This window comes from Xiphophorus maculatus, chromosome 2, assembly GCF_002775205.1.
Source record: "Xiphophorus maculatus strain JP 163 A chromosome 2, X_maculatus-5.0-male, whole genome shotgun sequence".
Lineage (NCBI taxonomy): Eukaryota > Metazoa > Chordata > Actinopteri > Cyprinodontiformes > Poeciliidae > Xiphophorus > Xiphophorus maculatus.
In genome coordinates, this window is record NC_036444.1 from 25,386,082 (window position 1) to 25,411,956 (window position 25,875).

A 25,875-nucleotide genomic window follows, 5' to 3' on the forward strand; every position below is an offset into this window, starting at 1 on the left:
GCCTCCACATGTTAGTCTTGTATTTTTCACACAACTCTGGCTCCGTTTGCTCCTTGCCATTACTTACTTACTTTTACGCTGCCATTTTTGAACTTCGGGGGTTATTACATGAGCATCATGTACTTTTAACACAATAATTTAATGTTTCAAACGAAAACGTGATAAAATTATGTTGGATAAGCAAGAAATTCAACAACTTAACGTCTTTGAAATTGAATCATGTTGAGATAACATAGTCAGACTGATCTGGTGCTGAAGACGACGAGCGAGAACACGGGAGATCACGCGAGATCATGGCAAATCACATGAGACCACGCAAGACAATCGGTTTGCGTGCAGGAAAACTCCAGCGGCAGTTATGAGAAGGCTATGACAAGAGATCAGGAGATCACGCGACAACTGTTTTGCACCTGGGAAAACTTCAAGGTGGTTTTAGTTACACATTAAACCGTAGATATTTGTTTTTCTCTGCAGGGCACTTAAGAACTGCACTGTAACAAATGGCTGTAAAAACTAAAACATGAAAATACAGTAAGGTGGCTGGGTTTTGAAAATACAGCTTTTTATTGTGATCTGAAATGCGAATGGAAAGTATATCGGACGTGACTGGACCGCTGGGTCGCGTGCGGAAATGTACACCTGCACTGTAAAATTTTAATGTACAGTTGCATTGTGGGATTTTTACCTGCTGGAGGCGAACGTTCACAGGCTGGAGGGTGGGGCCAACAATGACTTTCACCAGGTAAGTACTTTTTAAAAAACATTATATTGCAGTTTTGTGTTTGTGTACGAAAATATATTTTATGTGGTTATATTGAGCAACTCTCGCTTGTTTGCTAAAGCTAACTTTGGTTATTTCTCAGCTAACACAAGTGCTCACCTAGAATACGCAGATGGCTATATTCTGGTCTTTTTGCGGAAGTTGTTTGAGGGCAGGATGCCTCAACTGTTTTTTTTTTTTAATTTTCTCTCACACATATGACTGTCAACCAGGGGCGATTCTAGGATCTGACTTTTAGGGGTGCTGAGCCCCCAGCAGGGCTAAGACCCATGAAAAGATATTCGTTGGTGCAGTTTTCTAAATCTAACTGCTTATTTACATACATTCACAAACAAAATTAAGAGACATGTTGTCAGTAATTTATAAAATTAAAGAACAATGCTCATTTAACATATACCTATAAAGAGTAAAATCAGAGAAACTACATTTTTCCCAGAGGTGTATAAACTCAGTTTGAAACAGAATCTCAAGACCAGAATCTCATGCCTGCCAACATCTGCTAACAGTAATGAGAGACAAGCAGCTGTGGAGTTTCACAGTCCTAGTGTGGCCTTCTCTCCCAGAAATTACAATAAAATCTACTCAAGACTATGCATTTCCAGTGATTTGAATAACATTTTACTAAATTCATAGGATTAATAAACCTAAAACCAGTTTATTATCAAGGTAGAAGTTCAGGTTAATGAGTAGTGAAAATGAGTCCTTAACCTGAACTTTATTTGAAAATCATACTTAGAAATTGTATTACCCTTATTTGTATCTGAACTTTATGTGGCTGTTAGCCATTTTTACAAGAATGTTTGTCCATCTATGGAAAAGTGAACATTATGAGTCAGGGTTTTATTATTTCAGTTCACAGTTCATGAAGCGAGACAATCATAGTTTCAGTACCAAACACCTTTCTGTTCACAAAGAAACAGCCTAACATTCTGCACTGTTCTTTAGTTTTACATTATTTAAGTGACTCCAGAGAGGTTTGGGAAATTAATTACAAAACAACACAACAGTCACTAATCAAACTTCAAAAAAGAGCAGCAAGAGTAACAGGGCTAAGGACCAGGATCAGACTAACCCATTATTTATCCAAATATTTTGCACACATACACAATTTTGTACAAAGAACTACAAAATACTCTTCAAATAAATAAAGCCAATGCTGTACACAATTTCATTCATAAATATAAAATAATTCTAAATTAATTACTTCATTGCCATTTAGAATTGCCCATTGCAAAAAAAATCACTAAGCATAATATTTTGCATTGCAAATTGCCATCTGAATAAAGGTGCTGATGATACAAGTCTGACCCCTTATAGCTGATTTAATATATATATATAAATATATATATATATAAATATATATATATATATATATAAAAAAAAAAAAATTCCCTTCTCACCCACCGCGGGTGGTTCTTATCCTCTGAGCTCGGGTCCTCTACCAGAGGCCTGGGAGCTTGAGGGTTCTGCGCAGTATCTTGGCTGTGCCAAGGACTGCACATTTCTGGACTGAGATGTCTGATGTTGTTCCTGGGATCTGTTGTAGCCATTGGTCCAGTTTGGGGGTGACTGCCCCGAGGGCCCCGATGACCACAGGCACCACTGTGGTCTTCACCTTCCAGGCCCTCTCCAGTTCCTCCCTGAGGCCCTGGTATTTCTCTAGTTTCTCGTGCTCCTTTTTCCTGATGTTGCAGTCGCTTGGTATTGCTACATCTATCACAACGGCTTTCCTCTGTTGTTTATCCACTACGACAATGTCTGGTTGGTTCGCCATTACCATTTTGTCTGTCTGGATCTGGAAGTCCCACAGGATCTTAGCTCTGGCGTTCTCCGCCACCTTTGGGGGTGTTTCCCACTTTGATCCCGGGGTTTCCAGTCCATATTCTGCACAGATGTTTCTGTACACTATGCCTGCAACTTGGTTATGTCGTTCCATGTACGCTTTCCCTGCCAGTATCTTGCACCCTGCTGTTATGTGCTGGACTGTCTCAGGGGCCTCCTTGCACAACCTACACCTTGGGTCTTGTCTGGTGTGGTATATCTGGGCCTCTATTGCTCTGGTGTTTAGGGCCTGTTCCTGGGCGGCCAGGATGAGGGCCTCTGTGCTGTCCTTGAGTCCAGCTTTTTCCAGCCATTGGTAGGATTTACTGATATCAGCCACTTGGGTTATTTGCTGGTGGTACATCCCATGTAGGGGCTTGTCCTGCCATGATGGTATCTCTGGCACCTCAACCTCCGTTCCCTGTTGTCTGAGATATTCACTGAGCACATTGTCTGTTGAGGCTTTGTCCCTGATGTATTTATGGATCTTAGTTGTTTCGTCCTGGACTGTGGTTCTCACACTCACTAGTCCTCTGCCTCCTTCCTTGCGGCTCGTGTACAGTCTCAGGGTGCTGGATTTGGGATGGAATCCTCCATGCATTGTTAGTAGTTTTCTAGTCTTAATATCAGGGGCTTTTATCTCCTCCTTTGGCCAGCTAATTATTCCAGCAGGGTATCTGATTACTGGCAGGGCATAGCTGTTTATTGCGCGGATTTTGTTCTTGCCATTGAGCTGGCTTCTCAGGACTTGCCTTATTCGTTGGAGGTATTTAGCTGTGGCTCCTTTCCTTGTGACCTCATCGAGGTTGCCATTTGCTTGTGGTATACCTAGGTACTTGTAACTGTCCTCTATGTCTGCTATTGTTCCTTCTGGGAGTGAGACCCCTTCTGTGCGGATGACCTTCCCCCTCTTTGTGATCAGCCGACCACACTTCTCTAGTCCGAATGACATCCCAATGTCCGTGCTGTAGATCCTGGTGGTGTGGATCAGTGAGTCGATGTCTCGCTCACTCTTGGCATACAGCTTGATGTCATCCATATAGAGAAGGTGGCTGATGTTGGCCCCATTTTTGAGTCGGTATCCGTAGCCAGTCTTGTTGATAATTTGGCTGAGGGGGTTCAGGCCTATGCAGGGGACAGAGCATCTCCTTGGTATATGCCACATTTGATGGACACTTGTGCAAGTGGTTTGCAGTTGGCTTCAAGGGTGGTTTTCCACAGCTTCATCGAGTTTGCAATGAAGGCTCTCAGAGTCCTGTTGATGTTATACATCTCTAAGCATTCAATGATCCAAGTATGCGGCATTGAGTCATAGGCTTTCTTGTAATCAATCCAAGCCATGCACAGGTTGGTGTGTCGGGTTTTGCAGTCTCGGGCAACTGTGCGGTCTACGAGGAGTTGGTGTTTGGCTCCTCTGCTATTTACACCGATACCTTTCTGTGCCGTGCTCATGTGTTTATCCATGTGTTTGCTTATCTTGGCCGCTATGATGCCTGACATGAGCTTCCATGTTGTGGAGAGGCAGGTTATTGGTCGGTAGTTGGGTGGGACTGGACCCTTTGATGGATCCTTCTGGATTAGGATTGTCCGCCCTTCAGTTAACCATTCAGGGTGAGTCCCACTTTGTAGCAGCTGGTTCATTTGGTCTGCCAGTCGCTCATGGAGGGCAGTGAGTTTCTTTAGCCAGTAGGCATGGATCATGTCAGGCCCTGGTGCTGTCCAGTTTTTCATACCTGAGACTCTTTCTTGGACATCTGTCACAGTGATGGTTACCAAGGCTTGCTCAGGGAGGTTATTATGGTCCTCTCGTAGAGAGATCAACCACTGTGCATTGCTGTTGTGGGACGCCTCCCTTTCCCATATGCCTTTCCAGTATTGTTCAGTCTCCAGCCTTGGTGGGTCTACTCTGTTGTTATTACCCTGCCATTGAGAGTACACCTTAGCTGGTTGAGTGGAGAAGAGCCGGTTAATCCTTCTGGATTCATTCTCCCTTGTGTATCTCTTTAGGCGGCTGGCCAAGGCTTGGAGCCTCTGTTTGGCAGTTTCGAGTGCTTCAGGTATGGGCATCTGCCTGTACTTTCTGGGTACTGGTCTTTTCATTGTACCCTTGTGGAGCTCTGACAGTTGGCTCACTTCCCTCCTTGATACCTTGATTTTAGCCTCTAACCGTCTTTTCCATGGTGGGTGGTTTGTGCTAATGCATTGCCTTACTGCGCAAGGCAGCGCACTAACCTGAGAGGTAAAGATAATACAGGCTAATATTATTGCACCGCCTATGGCAGTGCACTAACCTGAGAGGAATATTGAGGCTTTTATTTTGAAAGTTTCAGTAAGCTTCATTTTAAATGGCAACACTAATCCCATGTGTAACAATGGTTGGGTTAAATCAGTTCTATAATGCCCAAAACATTCGGCCGTGTCTGTAGTTCCAACATTCAGCCTCCTTCTGTAGTCAGTCACAGTTCCTCCATCATTGTAGTTTCTTAGCTGCCAACTCAGCCCTCCTCTGTAGCAACAGAGTTATAAAATTATTCAACCAAAATTATTTCTTTGTAGCTCTTCTCCAAGCAGGCAACATTTCTTGTCACATTTTACAACAGCAGCAGCAAATGCCTGTAAGTTACATTTAATTTTTATTTTAAGATATTTTTAAGTCATGATTAAAAATTTTTAAGCCTGACAGAATGATGAAAAACCCTAATTAAATTAATGGTTTTAATATACCGTTGTCAATCTAAACTTAACATTTAACTATTAAAATCCCTGTTTTAATCCCTATTATAGATCTACGTATGTCATAGATCAAAGAACATCTAGGGTTATAAATGCTTCCATCTCAAAACATCAGGTATTTTACAAGCAGCTCTTGGTCTCTTAGCACGGTGTTTTTCAACGATCTTAATATGGAAGAAGTCTTAGCTACCTTTTTTTCCCCCTGACTTTTGCCACTGGATATATGATCACCACTGGAGTGAGGAAAGTTTTCAACCAGCTGCTTCCAGGTATTGAATTTGACACCAGTAGCTACCAGGACGAGAGCACAGAGTATGATGAGTTCGATGAGTATCTTTTCAAACCGTCTCCGGCTGGAGAAGGTTTCTGTGAGAAAAACTTGAACCATCAGAACGAGTACACCGTCTCTGACGCGTTTGATGATTATCTTTTCAATCCTCCAGCTGGGAAACCAGAGAAGAATTCCATGGATTCTCTGGCCAGAGAAAATGCAGCAGAAATTTGCGTTGAGATTTCAGAGGAGTGCTCTGTAGAAGAGAATGAATCATCGAGTCTCTCTGAAGAGCAAACAGTTGAGTTTACTGTCTCCTGTTCAGAGCAAACGTCTGCGGCTGCGAACGTTTGCTCTGAAAAGGAGACAGTTGAGCCCAAACTGTCTCCTTCAACTTCTGCTGAAGTGGCATTAAAAGACCGGACCCAGGAAAAAAGATCGGTCCGAGGGGACGATTTTGGCAAACGTCACGAGTATCCAAAGGTACCAAGACAGCCAGTATTACCAGGTTGCAACGTTTGCAATGAAGAGAGAAGACGTCTTGCTGCAATGAGTGCAAGTCAACGCAGACGTCATACTAAAAAACTTTGTTGCCCCATATTTTAATTCACACAATGTTCCTCTGTCACGCTCCTCCTAATTTTAGTATGGCAGGTTTGCATCTTCTCCGTGTGCATGAATGGGTTCTCTCCGGGTACTCCGGCTTCCTCCCACAGTAAAAAAAAGATTTTGTGCAAGATTTTGTGCACATTAGCTAATAGATGGATAATGGAATTTTTTTTTACTTGTTTCTAATAATAATTGTTATTATTCTTAGTAATAATAGTAGCAATAATAATATGAATACTAGAAAAACCTGAAGAAATTTAACCGGGGCCTGCCAAAGTGTGCCCATCGGTTTGGACCCAGCGTTCTGATGCTAAAATATAGCATCAATGCTAAAGAGAGCTGCAATGTAATCAATAGCATGTGAAGAGTAACAAGCATGTTGACGAACCTGGACTTGCACCATTCAGTATGTCAAAATACTAAATGTTTAAAGACTAAATGCTGTCAGTAGCATGTGGGGTATTATTAGAATGTTGTCTTAGATTGACTTCCTACATTCAGTGTCATAAACATTGCTAATATGTAAGAAAAAAAGCTAAAAGCTTATTTTAGGGAAAAGGCTAATAATGCTAATGCATTTCCACTGCGCAAGACAGTGCCCTGACCTGAGAGAAAAAGATAATGCAAGGTAATATTATTGCACCGCCTATGGTGGTGCACTAGTGGGAGGCAGTGAAATGCTAATGTTTGGGGGGGTTAGCACGCCCCACATTTGGAGGCCTTAGACCCGCGGACGTCGCGGGTTCGACTCCCGGTCCCGATGACCTTTGCCGCATGTCCTCCTTCAAAAAATGGTGCTGGCTGCCTGCAGACGCAGCTCCTGTCGTGTACGAAATAATTTCCCTGCTGGGATGACTAAAGTAAAAATTATTATTATTAACCTAAGAGAGAAAGATAATACAGGCTAATATTATTGCACCGCCTATGGCGGTGCACTAACAAGGGGGCAGTATTAAGGCTTTTATTTTGAAATTTTAAGAAAGCTTCATTTTAAAAGTCCAAACTAATCACATGAGTAACAGTGATTGGGTTAAATCAGTTGTATAATGCCCGAAAGAACAATAACCTGATGTAAAAACTGTCAGGGCTTTTATTTTGAAATTTTCAGTAAGATTCATTTTAAATTGCCACACTAACCCTGTGTGTAACAATGGTTGGTTAAAATCAGTTATAAAATAACCAAATCACAAGTAATTCTAAAGGCAGGTCATTCCTCCTCTGTAGTAACTGACAGTTCTGCCATGTTGTAGTTCTGCCATAGTTAGAACAACAGTGATGCGTTTTTTGTTGTCCTAATCAGCTGCTCTGCCCTGTTCTTTGTTCTGTTGAAGCATGTCTGTCAGCTGTGAGTGAGACACACTCACAGCTGACAGAATGGACCTTACCAGAGGGGCCGCGTTTCATTGTTGCCCATTCTACCTGGTCACGTGCGTGGCCGTCTCACAAACACACGCTTCCCGTTAGCTAAGTACAACATAATGGCAGAACTGATACAACTTCTACACCTTGAAGCCTGTCTGCTACACAGTCTTACGTTAGCTAAACAGATTAATATGCAGAAAAGGCTTTGGACTAAACTGTTACTGGTGTTAGCCGCTCTAGCACCAAGTACAGCTAGTCAATCAACCATCGCTGTGTTCAGGGAAGCACTGATTAATAATCGAGAAATAAATATCAAGCCTGGAAACTTGATATTGTAGCGGACTGAATGTTTTGTTTTTAACGTAATCTTTGTTTGTCTTGGGGGGTGCAGGCGGTTGCCACGGTAACCGGTGTGCTTAATCTGCAAAGCGAGAGAGAGAGTAAAAAGGTATGAGTGGTTTTGAGTTGATCACCTGTTCGGGTTATTTTACCTTTGTTTCCCTTTGCTGTGGCGCGTTACAGCTGCTGTAGTTTCTAAACGTTGGACTAATTACCTCGTTAGTTCGTGAGTAGGGAGACCGGGTATGGTTGTAACACTCTTTACTCCAGCACCTTTAACTCACAGAATTTTTGAGCTAGAGTTTTCAAACTTTTATACAAAATACCCACATTTGTTTACTACAAATGGCACCAATTCAAACCTCTGCAAGAATATCACAGACCGCATGAGTTCATGTCAAATACATGGTGTTCCTTTGTTACAACCTACCCCGCTACCGAGGTAGGTTGTAACACCTGCTGGGGTAAGTTGTAACAATTAGACAAAAGAAGCAAAAACAGAGGCCACACCATGTGATATGCTTCAAAAAGAGGTTTACTGAATTAAAATAACAATACAAGAACAATGTCTCTCTCTCTCTCTCTCTGTGACTGACCATAACTCAAATATACTCTGTTTGTGTGCGTGTGCATGTGTGTAAATTATTCTACTAGAACAAACTTCCTTAACATGTATAATGTATGCTTAATGAACACTGAACAAACATGTAGGTCTAACAAAAACCAATGTCAATGTGTATGTGTGTTTGTGTCTATGTGTGTGTATCCTTAATCAGAGTCACAGTGGTGACAAATGAATGATGGTAGCCCAGGAGTGCAGGCTTGGTGGGCCCAGAGACTGCATAGGGCACATTTTACCCACACTTCCTGTGGCTTTGAGTTGCCAAATGGCTCCATACAGACAACACAAAAATATTCATCATCTGAGGTCTCAGAATCCTCAGCATTGGCTTTTAACATTTTCTTGGCAGGCTTTCTCTCCTTCCTCTTTTGCTTGCCTTTATTCTTTGCAAAGAAACTCTTCCTTACATTTTTGCTTCCTCTTCTCTGTTCTTCTTCCGTCAGTGCTTGTTTCACTGGTGTGTCAGTGAGTATTTCAGATTTCCTTTTCTTCATGATCCTGCCAGTTGTTTTCCTTGGCCCTGCTTTTGGAAATGGCCGCATAGCCAAAGGATTGAATGCCTGACCAGGAGACACCCCCGAGGTGCTTGGCTCATCTGGAGCACAGGACATGGTCACATCATTAACTGCAGAGGAGCCAGAAGTAGTAGTCTCCAGGTGAGTTGGAGGAGAGGAGGCCGTCCCCAGGTGAGTTGGTGGAGACTGCGGCTGGAAAGCTCCAGATGCCAGGGACGGTCAGTGACTTGTGAGGGTGCATAGTCACACTCCTCAAAAATGTCAGGATTGAAGGGCCAAATACCTGTGGATTGGAAACCGGCTTGAATGTTTTTTGGTGTTGCAGCTGCAGGCAGAGCAGTCTTCACAATACTTGGAATATCATATATCGTCATCGTCTTGGCAGGATTCATCTTCATCCAGGCATCACGTGCGGCGTTCACCATTTTCTTAAATGGGCCGTAGACACTGCGATCCAGTGGCTGAAGTTTATGGCTACAGTGGGGGAGGGGGAAGGTAAGTAGCACTATTTCCTTTTCTTTGCAGAAATCAATAGCTTTAATATATATATGTGAACAGTGATTATCCAGCAAAAGTAAAACCTTCTTCTCTGAGCTGACCTTTGTGTGTTTTGCAAAATGAGCAAGGAATAAGAGGAAGTCTTCCTCTTGCATCCATCCTGAGGCGTTACCACTTCCTGCACTCCCTGTTGGCCCACTCTGAATGAAGAGTTTCTTGTAACGTTTACGGGGGAATACAAAGAAGGGAGGAATTGGATTTCCCAGCGCTTGCACAGCACATGCTACTGACACGAGCACACCTCTCTCACCTGATGTCATCGCACCCACCTGCTTGACACCATGACGAGCAACAACACGGTCTGGTGACTGGACTGTTGTTACACCAGTTTCATCTACATTCCATATATCGCTCCCGTCGAAGTTGTATCTCTCAATGACCTGTCCAAGGCTGTTGAAGAAACGTTCCACATTTTGGCGGTTAAAACTTGTGGCCCGTGTAAGGCTGGCTGCCTCAGGACTCCTTATTGACAGGCTAGGGTTCCGCTTCATAAATAATGTGAACCAGTCAGGCCCTGCCATCTGCTTCTCATCCCATGTTTGTGGATGTTTGATGTTATATGTTACTGCCAGTTGATATGCAAACTTTCTGACCTAAAAGAAGGAGGAATAGAAAATCAGAGTACATAGACACAAAAAGCTTTTAAATTTGTCTAGCACCTACGCTGGTATTCAATTCTTCTCTTGTCTCCAGTGACTAACCTGTCATATGCTTACCTCACGTGGAGTCAGTCCTTAATACAGGTCTGCTGCCTGAGTCAAATAGTCAGCCAACACTTCCTCCTGCACCTCAGAGAAGACTTTGTTGCTGCTCCAATAACCTACACTGGGAAGATCACCGGACCCCTGTTCTCTCAGCTTCTGCAGTGAATTGCAGTATCTGCTCAGTGTTACATGGCAGATCCCATGCGCCTTCGCAACTGATGTGACTGACTTGCTCTTCTTTGTGACCTCATCAGATGCCTTTTTTAAAACATCTGCAGGCACACCTCTATCAGTCTTTCGTATCCACTGCCTAGGCATTCTGTAAAATTATTAAAATCAAAATGTTCTTAGTTGTATGTAAGGGGATGGTTGTAACACTTTTTAAAGGTGTGTTACAACCCACCCCAACCCTGTCAGCCATGTTTAGCTGGCTGTAGTAGCATAGCGGTTTGAAGTTAGCACGGGAAATGCATCACATTTTGCCTGAGAAATTACACTTTCATCTAATGTAAGTCATATGGTTTTATCTGAAACAGTATAAGTACTAAACAAAATATAGTCATGGCCAAAAATTTTACTTTCTTACCTCAAAATCAGTTTCTTCTCCTTAGTATCTGCATGTGCCTGTTTCCAGCCTTGACAATCACAATATGGGATTGGGGAGGAAGCGGGTAAACACTGAAATGATCATGTGACTCCTATCTTATCCCTGATTGATGGAACTGGTGGTGTTACAACTCTCCCTATGTTACAACCATACCCGGTCTCCCTATACGTCATTCACAACAAACATCAATTAGAACAAATATATTTCATAAAATTTTAACAAACAAATGGCTTCTACCGTGGTAATTATGTGAAATTAAATTAATTATATCCCAACTTCAGAAGATTTGCCTTTACCTTTACAGAGCTCTTTGGTTCCTCCTATCAGTCTGTAGCTTCTCATATTGAGGTCATCAAACCAAATTTCAGATCTACCACAACTGACTGACACCTGCTGACCTCAGGTTTGCAACCAGCTTGTGACTGAGAAACCAGTAACCTCCTCCCAGATGATGACATGAACTTGTTAGTTCCTCTGTCCATTGTAGTAGCTGATATATTGAGAAAATCCGGTAGAAATGATGCTCTTGCGGGCACGTGGATCGGTTGTGGGTGGAGCTTGGTAAGGTCCATTCTATCTGTTTCAGCCAGCCAGTTTGACTGGAAAAAGCAGTCCGAACAACTCCTTTCCGTTCGGGAACCGTGATACATATTCGAAAACCGTTTGAAGCGTATTAGAGGGCTATTTGTCGTCTCTGATAGTCCCGCGATTCAAATCTAATTTTCGAAAACATTTTACCGGAGCAGGCATGCGTATCAATGTCATGACCGAGTTTGATGCCGATATGGCGATATTTGTGGGCGTGAAGGTGATTTCAAAATTGTTTTGGGGTCAAAAATTCACTTCATTTCACACTCTAACGGAGCGGCAGTTGGTGTCAGTTACACTCTGCGTTTCGGCAGTTGGAAATTATGCTCGTTCTTCGCTTTTTACGTTGCCATCGTATTGGGCCGCACGTTTTGATACCACTTTTGTGGGTGGGCACGCAGCTGTATGAGCGGAAGAATAATAAATAAAGAGGCGTTCTGTTGTGTGTAGAACAATAGGTGCCTGCCATGCATGGAGGCAGTGACTGACATCACTGTTGATAGGAAGTCAAATTATCCAAACTGGTAAACCACATTAATAAAATATTAGTGAAATAATACAGTAAGTGACCACTGAACAATTATTCATAAAATATATCAACATTTCTGAATAAAACACAGAAAGTAATATAATGTAGGAAATATTTATGTATTTATTGTTAATCTATTCATATGATTTGTTCTTTAAATGGCCTCTTATTTTGGCTATTGCTATTATTTATTAAATATCATCCAAACTCAACATCCTAAGCAAAGAATCAAACCACAATAGTCAGCTAAAATCACAATAATAAACTTAATCAATCATAGCTAAATGTTCTGTACCATATCAGCCTCATGAGATGATTGAGGATGAAGAGACGCTGATTTCTGGTTCTTTAGGTTCTGACGGGTCTGCGGTTCCTCTCCTGATCCATTCTGAGATACAGCAGAACACTGCGCCACGACGGACACTTTTTTATCTTTGTCTTTTGATGTCCACAGTATCCATCCTCTCTGAAATTGTTCAGCTTATAATGCGCGTCTTTTCACTCACGTCCGTATTTTTGAAATAGTTTTCGCTTCTAAGAACAGGGAATCGGATAGAGGACGTTTTAAAAAGACGCGGGATGATCGCAGCTCGCCGCGGCTGCGTAGTGTCCGTCTCTAGGCAACCGTAACAGCAGCGTCGGTCCGCAGCGTTCAGGGGTCCTTTTTAGCTCCCGCCACGACAATTTAGCTGACCTTAATATTTCCTGTGTTTTATTTTGGTCATTATTGTTAATAGTGATGGGATTTTCGGCTCCTTTTCGAGATGCGGCTCTAATGGCTCTCCTTACTGTGGAGAGCCGGCTCTTTCGGCTCCCAAAAGGCTCCCCATATATATTTTTGACATTATTAATTAATTAATAGCTTAAACCTAATTTTATAATATTTTGTTTCATTATTGACATTGTTAAGCACTTATGATGAGTAAAAATGCCGCATAACAATGCTATAGCAATAGAGATGCGTGTGATGTCCTCATGTGGCTGTGCAGGTTGTTTGTCGAGCCTGCACGATAGGAAATGCTGACTTTGCACAGTCTGCACTCTGCCCTGGAGTTGATGTAGCATAAAATGAGTCCAAATATTGCTCCGTTTTCTGTCACTCATTTATTTTCACCTATTCAGTTCTCACACTGACTCCCCTTCTTTCTGTGCTTCTTGACCGCTGAGTGAGTGTCTGTGCATAAACACCTGCCGACGAACGCTATACAGCTTGGCCAACTGCCTGCCGTTTCCACAAAAAAAGTGGAGACAAACTTTTTCTTCAGTGTTTTCCCGCCACATTATTAATTGAAACTATGTGTGATTGGTCAGATGTGGAGCACACGCTTGACATGAGGGCAGTGGACCGACCGAGGGAAAAAAACTCTCCGCTGTAGCACTGGCAGAAGAGCAAAACGCGCAAGGAGAGGGAGAAGGGGGGGGAGAGACAGCGAGGCACCGCAGGACAAAAAAAAAAAACGATGTGGGGAAAAACTATCGGCTCTGGCACTTGCAGAGCACAAGCACAACGACAGGGAGGCGGAGAGACAGCGATATACTGTAGAAAAAAACCCGGCTCCCAAATAGGATTGTAAAACGGCTCCCATTGTGGAGCCGGTTCCAATCGTTCACTTCAAAGAGCCGGCTCTTAGAGCCGGATCGTTCGCGACCGACACATCACTAATTGTTAAACTTAGTGTTGATGTGTGTATGATAGGCGTGTCTATCGGACAGTCATCGGTTAAATACGAGACACACATTTAATGGCCAAATATAGGACGAGTCCGTTTTTTACAGGATGGGTGGCTATACTATTCAAGGGTGCTGAATAGGATTTTAGGCTAAAGCACCCCTAACGCGTTAGCGCACGCGATTAACCAGAACATTTTAATGCGTTAATATTACATAACGCAGATCAATCGAACCAACTATTTTGACATTAGAGCCTCTCTCCCGCGGAGGGTTATCTAGTTCACAGCAGCGCCTTACACACGGGGAGATACGAACAGCGAAATAATTTTTCCGCAACTGCAGACAGCAACAAGAGTTGAACAGTTCCAACAGTTTCTTGTGTTGGGTCTTTAGCCAACGTTGTGCACATCTAGTTTACTAGCCCGCAATTTCACGTGCACGAATTACACCTGTCTTCACTGGCTGGATGAGGACAACATAGTGCCGCCTCATCACAGGAAATGAATGTAGAGGAACATTTCTAAACCAACGTTTAAAACAAACTGAGTTTCTATAAACCTTCCTGAATATAAAAACCTGGAAAACTAAGAATCTTCAGACAAGGTTGGTTTGAGACAACAAAACATTTTTTCAGAATGTGCATGTTTGATATGGGCTTCATGGTATCATAAAAGGGTGGGGCATCCAAGAAGTAGAAATTAAAATAGATCTAATAAAATAGATCTTATCTATCAGTTGGCTCCTGAACAAGTTTGTTACCACTTGTATCCATGTGTAATGGAGTAAATTTCTCTTAGTTGCTGTTGAGTATGGGAGATTACAAATGCAAGATAATTGCTTGGATTTTAAATTGTTGGCGTGCAGCAAGAGGGGTTTGCACAGCTGTGAGCATATTTATATTTCAAGCTTACAAAGTCAGGCATTGTGATTAATCAGCCAGATTCTGCTATGGGCAACACAGGCAACCGCCCAGGGCGGCATCTTATGGGAGGTGACAAGACCGACCCCTCACCTCTCACCGCCCCAGATACTCCAATTGTCTGTGTCTCACTGTAACTTCCATCCTTCTGTCCATAGACTAATGGATGGAAAACATAGTGAGATGTTGCCATCTTATTGTATTTCCATCCTTAGGTCTACAGATGAAGGTACAGAAGGTGTCTCTGTCTGCAAACATAATATATGGATAGAGACATCAGAATGTACGTGTCTATGGAAATGTTTCTGTGTACCTGAGTATTAAGTTAAAATTAAAACTAATATCACTGAACATTGTTTTTTTTTTCAAGAAACAGCATCAAGGGCACAAGCGGGTCCAGCAGCTCCTTTTTGACACTTAGAGTATTGTTTCATAGGTGAGAACTATGAGAACTATTTCAGTAATGCCTTTACAAAACATATTTGGTAGTTCACAGGCATCTAATCTAAAAATGTAATATGTACTTAAAAGCAAAAGGGTAATTTTAAACCGTCTCCCATCTGTTTTTAGGCGATTCATAGGCCTCAACCCAGAAACAAGAACAAAAGCTTCAAACAGAAAAGTGACATCAAAACCAACAGGACGACTTATGCAAAACACAGCAGTGAACCCACATGTCTCCATTCTCCTCCTTCATGAACCAGTGGAACTTTTGAAATGGTAAAATTACACATTTACACACAATCAGTTCTCTCATTCCATCTGTCTGTCTTTTTCTCTGCCTGTCTCTCTGTATCTGTCCTGTCCATTTCTAATAGACAGACAGGAGGACAGCTACAATGAAGGAAGGTCAGAGAGTGTCTGTCCACTAAATCTTTCCTTTTCATCCTGTCTGTCTTTAACTGACATAAATGCAGTTTGGAAACTTTGACTTTTGGGTACTTTTGTTTTAGTCAAGATTATTTAATTAATTGTATTCAATGTCATATTACCATGATTGTAAATGTATCAGTTATGTTTTTAGATCCGAGTGTTTTTCACTTTGGTTGCAATACTTTGACTTCTGTGTAACAAGCAAATATTGCTGTTGCAAAATACTATATTTTGTTTTGCTTCAGTTTGTCAGATTTAAATTGACAATAAAATCAAGTGATTTTAAAATATACGTGTATATTTTTTAAATTAGAAAAATAAAACATTTTTTGAGAGTTTGGTAAATGAAGTTGCAAGTTCACATTTAAACTTTTAAAAGCTATCAAAGTATGCAGTTTCATGAACTACTGTAAAATGACAATTCTACTACAGGACTTCTGTAATTTTATTATGACAAAAATGTGATGAAATCACAGTAGCCATGTTATATAATTACTGTGCTATTTAAAAGAAATAACAGTAACACAGATCAAATTACAGTAATATAGCAATAAAAATTACAGGAAAAACTATAATAAAATCACAGTAAAACTGTAATAGAATTACAGTAAGGCTACTGTAAATTTACTGTAATTTCTTTACTGTAAAAATTACAGTAACTCGCTGGCAACCCTGCTGCCAGCAAGTTACTGTAAATTCTACAGTGACTTATTTTACAGTGTGAGGTAGACTAAACTATTTTGAAGTCTCTTGTTACTAATTAAACACTGACTTTAAAGGTTTTATTTAAACTATTAATTTAAACCAGCTTAAATGCATATTCAAAAAGAATGTGCTGAGCGTATTTAGAGTAAGCATCTGATGCTAAAATGTAAATGCCAATCAAAATAATCTATATTTTAAAAAGTATTGTGTTAACTATGCTGTACTTTTCAATTAGATACTGTGGCATATTATCAGATATGAGCTGGACAGCAGGTAAGCATGCTTTTTTTGTAAATACTTGACAGTTTCCAGCTCAAAACCCCATCAGCGCGTTGGGTTTTTTATACATGTACATATGTACAGCTCTGGAAAAAAATGAAGAGATCACTGCACTGAACTCGTTGAAAACCTCTTGGTTATTCCACCAAATATTGGTTTCTGAACTCTTCCTGAGTTAAAACATTAGTGTTGCTGTTTCTAAATGAATGTGAACTTCTTTTCTTTGCATTATTTGAGATCTGAAAGCACTGTGTCTTTTTTCGTTATTTTAACTATTTCTCATTTTCTGCTAATAAATACAAAATTTTTGTTTGGAGACATGTTGTCAGTAGTTCATACAATAAAAGAACAATATTCATTTTGCTCAAATATATATCTACAGAGAGTAAAATCAGAGAAACTGATCACTTTATGTCGTCTTTTAATTCTTTTCCAGAGTTGGATCAACTCTGGAAAAGTTGATATATATATTATATGATATATATAGTATATACAGTATATAGGTCCTGGGTCCGATTCCCGGCCCGGGGTCTTTCTGCATGGAGTTTGCATGTTCTCCCTGTGCATGCGTGGGTTCTCTCCGGGTACTCCGGCTTCCTCCCACAGTCCAAAAACGTGACTGTCAGGTTAATTGGTCTCTCTAAATTCTCCCTAGGTGTGAGTGTGTGTGTGTGTGTGTGTGCATGGTTGTTTGTCCTGTATGTCTCTGTGTTGCTCTGCGACAGACCGGCAACCTGTCCAGGGTGACCCCGCCTCTCGCCCGGAACATAGCTGGAGATAGACACAGGCAACCCTCCCGACCCCATTAGGGACCCAGGGTGAAGAGAAAATGAATGAATGAGTAAGAGCATTTTATTAAATGTTTTGTCACAATGACAACCATTTTAAAAGAGTTTTCCTCTGAAATCTTTCCAAAAACCTGCCAAATGTTGTGAAAATCAGCCCAAAATTAAACAACCCACCTAAACCGTATTCAAAAGCGAAGATTAAAAAACAAACAAGCAAAAAAAAAAAAAAAACAGACACAAACCAGTAAATATCATTTGGATACATGTACTTTATTCATAATTCATATATGCTTGTTTACATTTATACAAAAATACAGAATACAGTAGACATTTTAATGTTTTTTTTTTTTTGTCATTTATTTGTGCTTTTTGTGCTTTTTTTTCTTTTTCTTTTTTGTTTGTTTGTTTGTTTCATGCCCCGAATATCAGCCGGGCTATAATTACATTTGCTCTTTTTTTGGCACCCAGACTTATTTCCTGCCCAGAGCCGCTTGGTTTGCCCACTGCGATGGGTTGAATTGGATCGCTCGTGCCCAAAAGCACTGTTCAGGATGCAGGTCTCCTCTCTTATTGCCAAACAGAACAACACACAAGGGAGCAGTGTTTAAGGGCAGTCATGCTCTCGACTAATGCACTCAACTCTGCTTCGCTTTGCATCAGACACACCAACAGTCTCTGGCTTCGACGTAGACAGGAAAATGGGAGACCATGTTATTCTTTTTTTTTTTTACTCGTTCACAGCTTAGACCCGTTACAGCTCTTAAGTTCATGTAGCCTACATATTAAAAAAAAAAAAAGAAAAAGCAACTGGATGCCTTGTTTGTTAGTTTGTGGCCAGACTAGCCTATATCTCTGGAAATAGTCAAAGAAACTGCATGGCATGACAGATGACTTAATGTTTATTTAGTGATGTAGAAAAGTACGGAGGAGAAAGTCACTGGTCTAAACTGTCATAGATATATTACTCCAATATTGTTTACAAATCCATCTTTAAATATATAAAAATCTCAGTCCTTCACCGCTAATTTCTGACATTCCTTCGTGAAATATCAGTATATTGTGAGACAAAGACATAGCCATAAAGATTATGGCACAGATAACGTGTTACCACTCTTTTTTTTTTTTTTATTAAAACTGCATTTTTATTTACTTATTCATGTTTTTAGCTGTAATGTTATTATTTTGCAGTTTAACACAATAAACAATACTTTTTACCACACCGAGGAAGTTCCAGCTAATACGAGCTCATCAGAAACATACGAACACCAATGTGGTATACCTTTTCTTCTGTAAGACACACAATCGAACTCGCACAATATACTCTTGTCTTCTATAAGAAAAATTCCCAGTATATAGCTCCAATTACACAGGAAACAAGCAGTTGCCGGCTGAAATGGCTACTAACGTTTGCGAAGGTTAAACAAGCTGACGCGGAAAGAAATGTCACAACCACTGTAGATTCCTTCTGCTGACGTAAAAGAACTACTTTGCCAGAAAAAAAAAAAAGAAGAAAAAACAAACACAAGTACCAATTTATGAATGGCTCCAGGTCGAGCTGACTGACCTCTCTCGTAACAGAGGTGACTGACCTCGGACGATGTTTCCGCTACTACAGAAATGCACAGATAGGCTGCAGAGTCTTTTTTTTTTTTTTTTTTTTACAAACGCACAAGTCCAATACGCTAATCAAACAAGGCACGCAAACAAGAGTGGAAATAGAACAATATAAGACCACAAATATGATGATGATGATGATGATGATGGCGACGATGACGATGTGAAATATCCACTAGAACCAGCAGCAGATTCTAGCGTCCCCTCAGCCGGTTGTCTAACTGCAAAGGTCACAACCAGCGTGTCCTGTTCTCATTCCTAACTTCCTACTTGCATTGTAATCACGTTCCGCTCTGCTTTCTTACTGACCTACGTGGTTCTTATTAGGTCCAGCCTCTTTTTTTCTTTTTCTTTCATAACCGTCGCGTTTTGTCGGATCTGAAGTAGTTTTATCGTCCGATGCCGACCGCAGAGGGAAGCTCCTTGCTCATGGAGACAGGAAGTGCAGAAGCGTGCCTGCTAATTTCAGATAACTGTGGGCACACAGTAAAAAGGTTAACCGTGAAGACCTCAAAACTTTTGCAGCTATTTAATATAGGTATGAGGTCACAGTGCACTACCGTGGACAGTGTTTTAAGGCAAAAAAAAAAAAAATGGAAATTTTAGTTTGCACGTCATTTCTCTGGGATAAGCTTAGTGTTCACCATTAATTTTATCTTTTGAAGCGGTTGCACTCCACTGTTGCCACATGCTTTGCCACTAAAAGGGATCGCTGCAACGTCACACGACGTTGTTCAAATAAATGTAGCAAATGTGGCATAACACGAAGAATCTTTACAGACGTAAACAGGTAGCCAAGTAAAACACGGAAACCCCCCTTGCATGTAGTTTACTACCAACTTTTTCCGCGTTATTGAGCTCGTCGAGGGCAACGGTAAACAGGTTTCATTGCAAAAAGCATTTGAAAACCGACACATTTCCTTCTGCAGTTTTAGACAGTTTAGGTGAAGCTGAAGGTTATTACTTCCAGTATTACATTATAGTTTGTTCGTTGAAAACGACTAGTAAAAATACAACAAAAAAAAAAGAAGTTTGTTTCTGCAGGTATTGCGTGGCGTCTTTAGGTTGGAGGAGTTATTTTATGTTAGAAGCGGTTGATACATTTACTGTAAACCAGAAAAGAAATTTATGCCGACTAGTCCAGTAGGAGCCTGGACTGGTTAGAGTTAACTATTACTTTTTTTTGTTGATTAAAAATAAAACTGGCAGTGATTTATTGCAAAAAGCATTTAACTCCACTTTTATGCCAGTAACTTTTACTGTGACTGCTTTACATTTTTCAAATGAGACAAGAGCCTAAAGGTTCCTTGAATTCGCGTAAACCGCTTGACTCTTTTTGAGGTCAGATCTAAGTGATCTGCATCTATCATAGATGAAGACAGTTTTCTATTGCAGGTAAGATATTAACTGCTCATAACCTCCTTATAACTTCTCTTTAAAACTTTTTTAACTGTCCATTTCAAACAGGGTGGTGTGACTAAAACGTTGTTAGACATTTTCCTGGAAAATCTGGGAACACTAGCGCTTACTTCCTGCAAATCCAGCAAATGGCTTGGATATGCCTTCTTTTTCCTAACTAATGGCACCAATAACACCAATATGTGATCATATGTTCCCCCACAATCTGCTTTCTAAAAGGAAACCTGATAATTGACGCCTAAACAGCACCGTCGGTCTGCCCACATACCTCAGGCTGTATTTTGTGCTGAGCTTCATCAGTAATACAGATGATAAGGAGAAATTATACCAAACATTTAAAGATTTAATCTGCTGGTTTACGGATTATGAATTTTAAAAGAGGACTTTAGATTTTTTTTTTTAACCTCTTTTACTTTTTTCTCATTCAGATGAAAATGGCCATCGAAGGTCTCCCTGGTAACAGGCTGTGCCTTGCAAAGCATATAAGCAGGATGTGTAAAGAAATAAAAGGCCAAAACTAACTAATGTTTACTAAGGAACGACAGCTGCTGCCGTCACTGGCTTTGAATCCTGTTCCTTCATTCCTTCAATTCCTTCAATTTGCGTAATCTTATGGCGTTTCTATTCGCCATGAGATTACGCAAATTGAAAATAGGAAAATAAATTAGCCGAATGGAAATGCTCCAATTAAGATCAAATGATTTTTGTTCTAGGATGAGATGATTTTTATTTTTTTTTGTCCGTTTCCAAATAGATGTATTTCACAAAAACTGCAATGGAAACAGGTGGATATTACTGCGACTTTGTCAGACAATGTCCGGCTGATTCCATCAGAGCTCTCATAGCGTCATAGTTCATAAAAAGTTGAGTTTCATTCCAAAGTGTTCAATCCATAACTTTTCTGTAAAATCACCAACTACAATTTCTCCAAAATGCTGCAAACGTAGCCGCTCCGAGTGGGCGGGGCATGTCACTCTAACGCCTGAATCAGACGCCCACGTCTCCTCTGATTGGCCGATTCATGTTGAGCGCTAGCGCCGTGCCTGAATTCTGAATGCATCTCATGTAACTGTTTGACCAGGGCTTTTAATGACTTATCGCGCAAACAAATTTATTCCCGTACGATTCTCTTTTAATTCCTTACTTGACGGAAACACAGCAATTGCGAAATTTGTGTGTGTGTGTGTGTGTTTTATTTTTCCCCCCAACATCAGCAGAATAGCCACAAAGATTTGCGCACATTCGGAATGGAAACCGCAGCTTCTGACTGTGTGACTAAACTTTACAATCTGAAAACAACGTGGATCCATCCCAGTTTATGGATTAGCAGTTCTGAACAGCGTACATGGGGGGTTAGTCAAAGCAGCATACTTTTAATACATAAATGTTTTATCTCCATGTAATAATTCACACATTCAAAGTGGCTCAAGTCATATATATATATATATATATATATATATATATATATATATATATATATATATATATATACACATATGTATGTATATACTGTATGTATATATATATACCAACTACATTGAAATAGACAGCATAATTTGCTCCAGAAGATAATGTGTTCAGCTTTACAATATGTTGGTAAAGAGATTTATTTTTTTTTACTTTTTAAATGTGACCCATGAGTAAAAGGTGCCCTTAAACAAAATCTTTCAGCTCTGGAAGAGTAGCCACTGAGTGCCAACCACCAATAAATAAATACATCATACCCTCCACTCCCCCCTTCTTCTTCTTCTTCTTGGGAACATACACAAGCCAGACTACTGTGACTAAACTTTGGGGTCAATCACACTCAGCACTGCTATTCTTTGGAGAACCTCAGACACTTTTTAGGATAAAAAAAAAGAAAAACAAGAAAAGAAAAGAAAAGTGGGGGAGCTGTTGAGGATGTGGTTAACATGAAGCGTTACCAGAGGTAGAAATTCATGCCCCAGTACAAACAAGATATTGCCGGCATCAGTCACACCGTCTTTGTTCTTTGACGACTGAAAAGCAAGCGGAAAAAAAAAAGAAGTAGGGAAAAAATTAAAAAAAACAAGCAAACATGGCAACCTGGAGGGGAAAAAAAAGAAGTCGATAAATATGCAAAGTTTTAACCAGAGGGTCGAAGATGCAGAGATAGCTTGGAGCCGGGAGCGTCTAGGGCTTGGATGGGTAAAGGTTATTGGCTAAAATCTTTAGTCCTTTTCAAAAAGCACAGGGATGAATTGTCTTATAAAAAAGCAAAACAAAACAAAAAACAGCGTCAGGTTTGATTGAACCCGACAAAACTCGCAGTCAACGTTTGCCACCGTTAATCTGGAGCACAGTCAAAACAGGCCTCTCAACCTCTGCAGTCTCACTGTGGTGTGCAGGTTCGTGTTTGTCTTTCACCTTTGAACACCAACAGATGAAAAACAAAAAAAAGAGAGAGAGAAGAGCACAGCCCTGGGGAGGAGAATGTGGAGAAAGGCATTAGAGAAGTACAGGAGGTCAATTTCTTTCCTTTTCCGAGCTTTAATGTAGGACAAAACGTTTAAATAAATATAAAAACTCACCAAATTTGCTGGCGCACTCTAATTTGCAGAACGTTACACTTCTGCGGGGAGGTTCAGCGCATTTCTGGAAAAAGGACAGCAGGGCGAATGTTAGACGGCGTCCAGGCAAATCATCTCGCTGTTAAATCTCTGACATTTTGTCGTGTTAGAACCACAAACCTTCATGAATGTTATTGGATTTTTTTTTTTTTGTTGGTGCGTAAGCAACACAAATTCATGCGCAGTCGTGAAACAGAAAATAAAACAAAAACTGCACGTGACTTTTAAAAGATCTCCAGGCGTAAAAATCAGTGGCGCGTTCAGCAAGTAGAATTTGATTAGCACCCCAAAAATGTAAACTTCATGGAAGAATCAAAAGAAAGCCACTGTAGAAACTGCGAAAAAAGCACAGAAAACAAACAACAACAAAAAAACCTCATAAAAAGATGAACGGAACCAATGGAGGCTGGAAACGACTTGAGACTTTGGAGAAGGTTTGCCTTATACAGGACAACACCAGATAAACGTTTTGAGCAACAACAGAATGACCAGCTCAGCGAATATTCATTGTGTTAGAGCGAACAAGTTAAAGTCTAACTGAGAATTTGGAGACTTGAAGATTGCTGCTTAGAGACACGTTGCACAGGCCACATAGATGAGCTGGAGCAGTTTTGAAAAGATTGCGTTAAAAGTCATGTCAAGTACCATTTTTTAATGGTTTTTATCTATAAACTAAATATCACACTGCATCATTTTGCTTCCACGTCACAGAGGTGTGGTGCTTTGTCAGTTTATCACATGAAATCCCATTCAAAGCAGTGAGGACTGAGGTTGCAAACGTGAAGACGCTTAAGAGTTGTGCATGCGTTAGCCAGGCACTGTGCGTGAAACTCCGTTTAAAAATCATTTGCTCCACTGTATTCGGCTTACGCAACTTTCATTAAAGTGTTTCTGCAGATGGTGATGGCAGTGGGCAGAGTGTCCACTGCTCCATTGAATGCTTTAACCCTCATCGTGTGAAAGCGGTGTGACCGCTGTACGTAAAACAACAAAGAAGACTTTAATGTGCCATAATGTAAATGGATAAATTGCTAACTTCATCTAAACGCGGCCCATTTTCTTCTTGAAAATTAGACATATTCTAATTTCACCGTTCTGTGCGTCACGCGCTGGTCTCAAGTGATTCACATTCGCTTGCGGTCTGCGAGCGATGCTTCCTTGTGACTGTCCATGGCAGATTTACTGGAGAAGACGCAGCCTTGAATTTCAAATGACACTGTTTTCATTTCCCTGCTGGAAGAGTTTGGCTTGCATACAGAGCCAAGCCATGCACAGCACGGTGTGAGAAAGGAAATCTGCCACAATTCTGAACCCACAGACTGAGCAACGACGAGTCTGGTGTTTGAATGTTTGCAATTTATCATTAATTACATTGTTTCAAAGAGTAGTACTACTTAACTGGTGCTAGTATTGAGGGTAAGGAAAAGAAGAAATTGTTGTACAGCTCTGGAAAAAAAAATAAAGCCTCCACTGCACTGAGCCTCATTGAAAGCCTCAGAGTTGTTCCACCAAATATTGGTTTCTGAACTCTTCCTGAGTTAAAACATTAATATTGTTCTTTCTAAACGAATGTGAACTTGTTTTCTTTGCATCATTTGAAGTCTCAAAGCAAGTGCTGTGTTCTTTTCGTTATTTAGACCATCTCTCTTTTTCTGTTAATAAGTACTACATGTTTGTAATTTTGGAGACGTGCTGTCAGTAGTTCACATAATAAAAGAACAATGTTCACTTTGCTCAAACATATAAATATAAAAAGTAAAATCAGAGAACCAATCAGTTTAAGTGGTCTCTTATTTTTTTCCAGAGCTGTATTTAAGAGGTACAAAGTGAGCAGCAGAGTGGACCAGAAACAGGGATTGGCGTTTATCACTGATTAAAAAAAGTTTTTGTTTTAAAACCAGTAACAGTTTTCCATCAGACCGTTACCATAGTGTGAAATCTAGTAGGAATATTTGTTTTGTAATTGAAGTGACAAAATTGGGGTTTAACATATGCTTCTGTTAAATGGAGAGAAACGCCTGGTAGGAATGGGGGTTGGTGCAGAATACAGAGAATCTATTCTATTCTACCTTAATATCCTCAACGTGTCTTTTAAGACATTTGATTTCATCCTTCTTTACACTGCTGGTAACTCACGATTTAATTAATCTTTTAATTCATTTAAGACTTGAAAAGTAACCACAAATATGGTCCTCACCTGAGATTTCTTCTTTAGGGGATCTAACCTAATAACTATGTTACCTTCAGATGGTATGAAAATGCTGTATATACCAAAAATACGTTTTAAAAATGTTGACTTCACATCATGGCTGAATCTGATGCCTTGAAATAGGCCTCAGACTCTTTGAAAACCTCCAACCCTTTCCAACACGCCACCACAACAGAGTTCCTCCATGTCACTTCTAACAGTTCTTAGCGGTGCTGCAGTTTGCATAATAAGCTCAGCAGTCATGCATTCCCACCAGTTGTTTGCTAATTGCTGCTGGCACTAGTCTGTAGGAGCCGCTATGGAGCGCTTCCCTTAGTGCAGCTCCATCCTATTTAGTTCTACAACATCCAAAATCGAGTGTTGAGTGTCTTTCTGAAAGTTTTGTTTGGCACACCCTTAACTGCAACTGCACTGAACGATGCTATGAGCTGAATCATGCACAAGTCATATAAAAACAAAGTTCAGACAAGCTAACGCTAGCTTCCCGCTTCGGCAAAAGTGTTTTCCTGCTGGATTAAACATTGACGGCAGAAGCAAGATATGAGTTTATTGAAGACTGTAGTTCAACCTGACAGGTCAAGCATTTGCATTTGCATTTTTAATGTTATTGACATACTGTTTTTCTGTTTAAAATGAATAGGAAATTCTAAAACTAGTGTATTATTTAATTAAATGGAAGAAAACACAATATAAAAACTACTCAGTTTTGGTACCCTACATACCTCTGACATATCTTACCATTTTATACTGACAGTATATTACGCTGCT

General features: G+C 40.4%; 1 protein-coding gene and 1 long non-coding RNA gene across 2 annotated transcripts in view; one reads left to right on the top strand and one right to left on the bottom strand.

Moving 5' to 3' along the window:
• The first annotated feature begins 397 nt into the window (after positions 1-397).
• On the top strand, positions 398-15,400 carry LOC111611440. Its single transcript, XR_002754053.1, has 3 exons — positions 398-742; positions 15,000-15,065; positions 15,200-15,400. It is a non-coding gene; the product is annotated as an uncharacterized LOC111611440 (long non-coding RNA).
• A 2,233-nt stretch (positions 15,401-17,633) lies between these two features.
• LOC102217478 (kit ligand-like) overlaps positions 17,634-25,875 on the bottom strand; it is a 47,541-nt gene continuing 39,299 nt past the window's right edge. Inside the window, exons 9-10 of the mRNA XM_005814824.2 lie at positions 22,860-22,923; positions 17,634-22,749 (exon numbers count right to left, since the gene is read on the bottom strand). Coding sequence (XP_005814881.1) covers positions 22,893-22,923 — 31 coding nt within the window. The 3' untranslated portion in view covers positions 17,634-22,749; positions 22,860-22,892. The remainder of the gene's footprint in view (positions 22,750-22,859; positions 22,924-25,875) is intronic.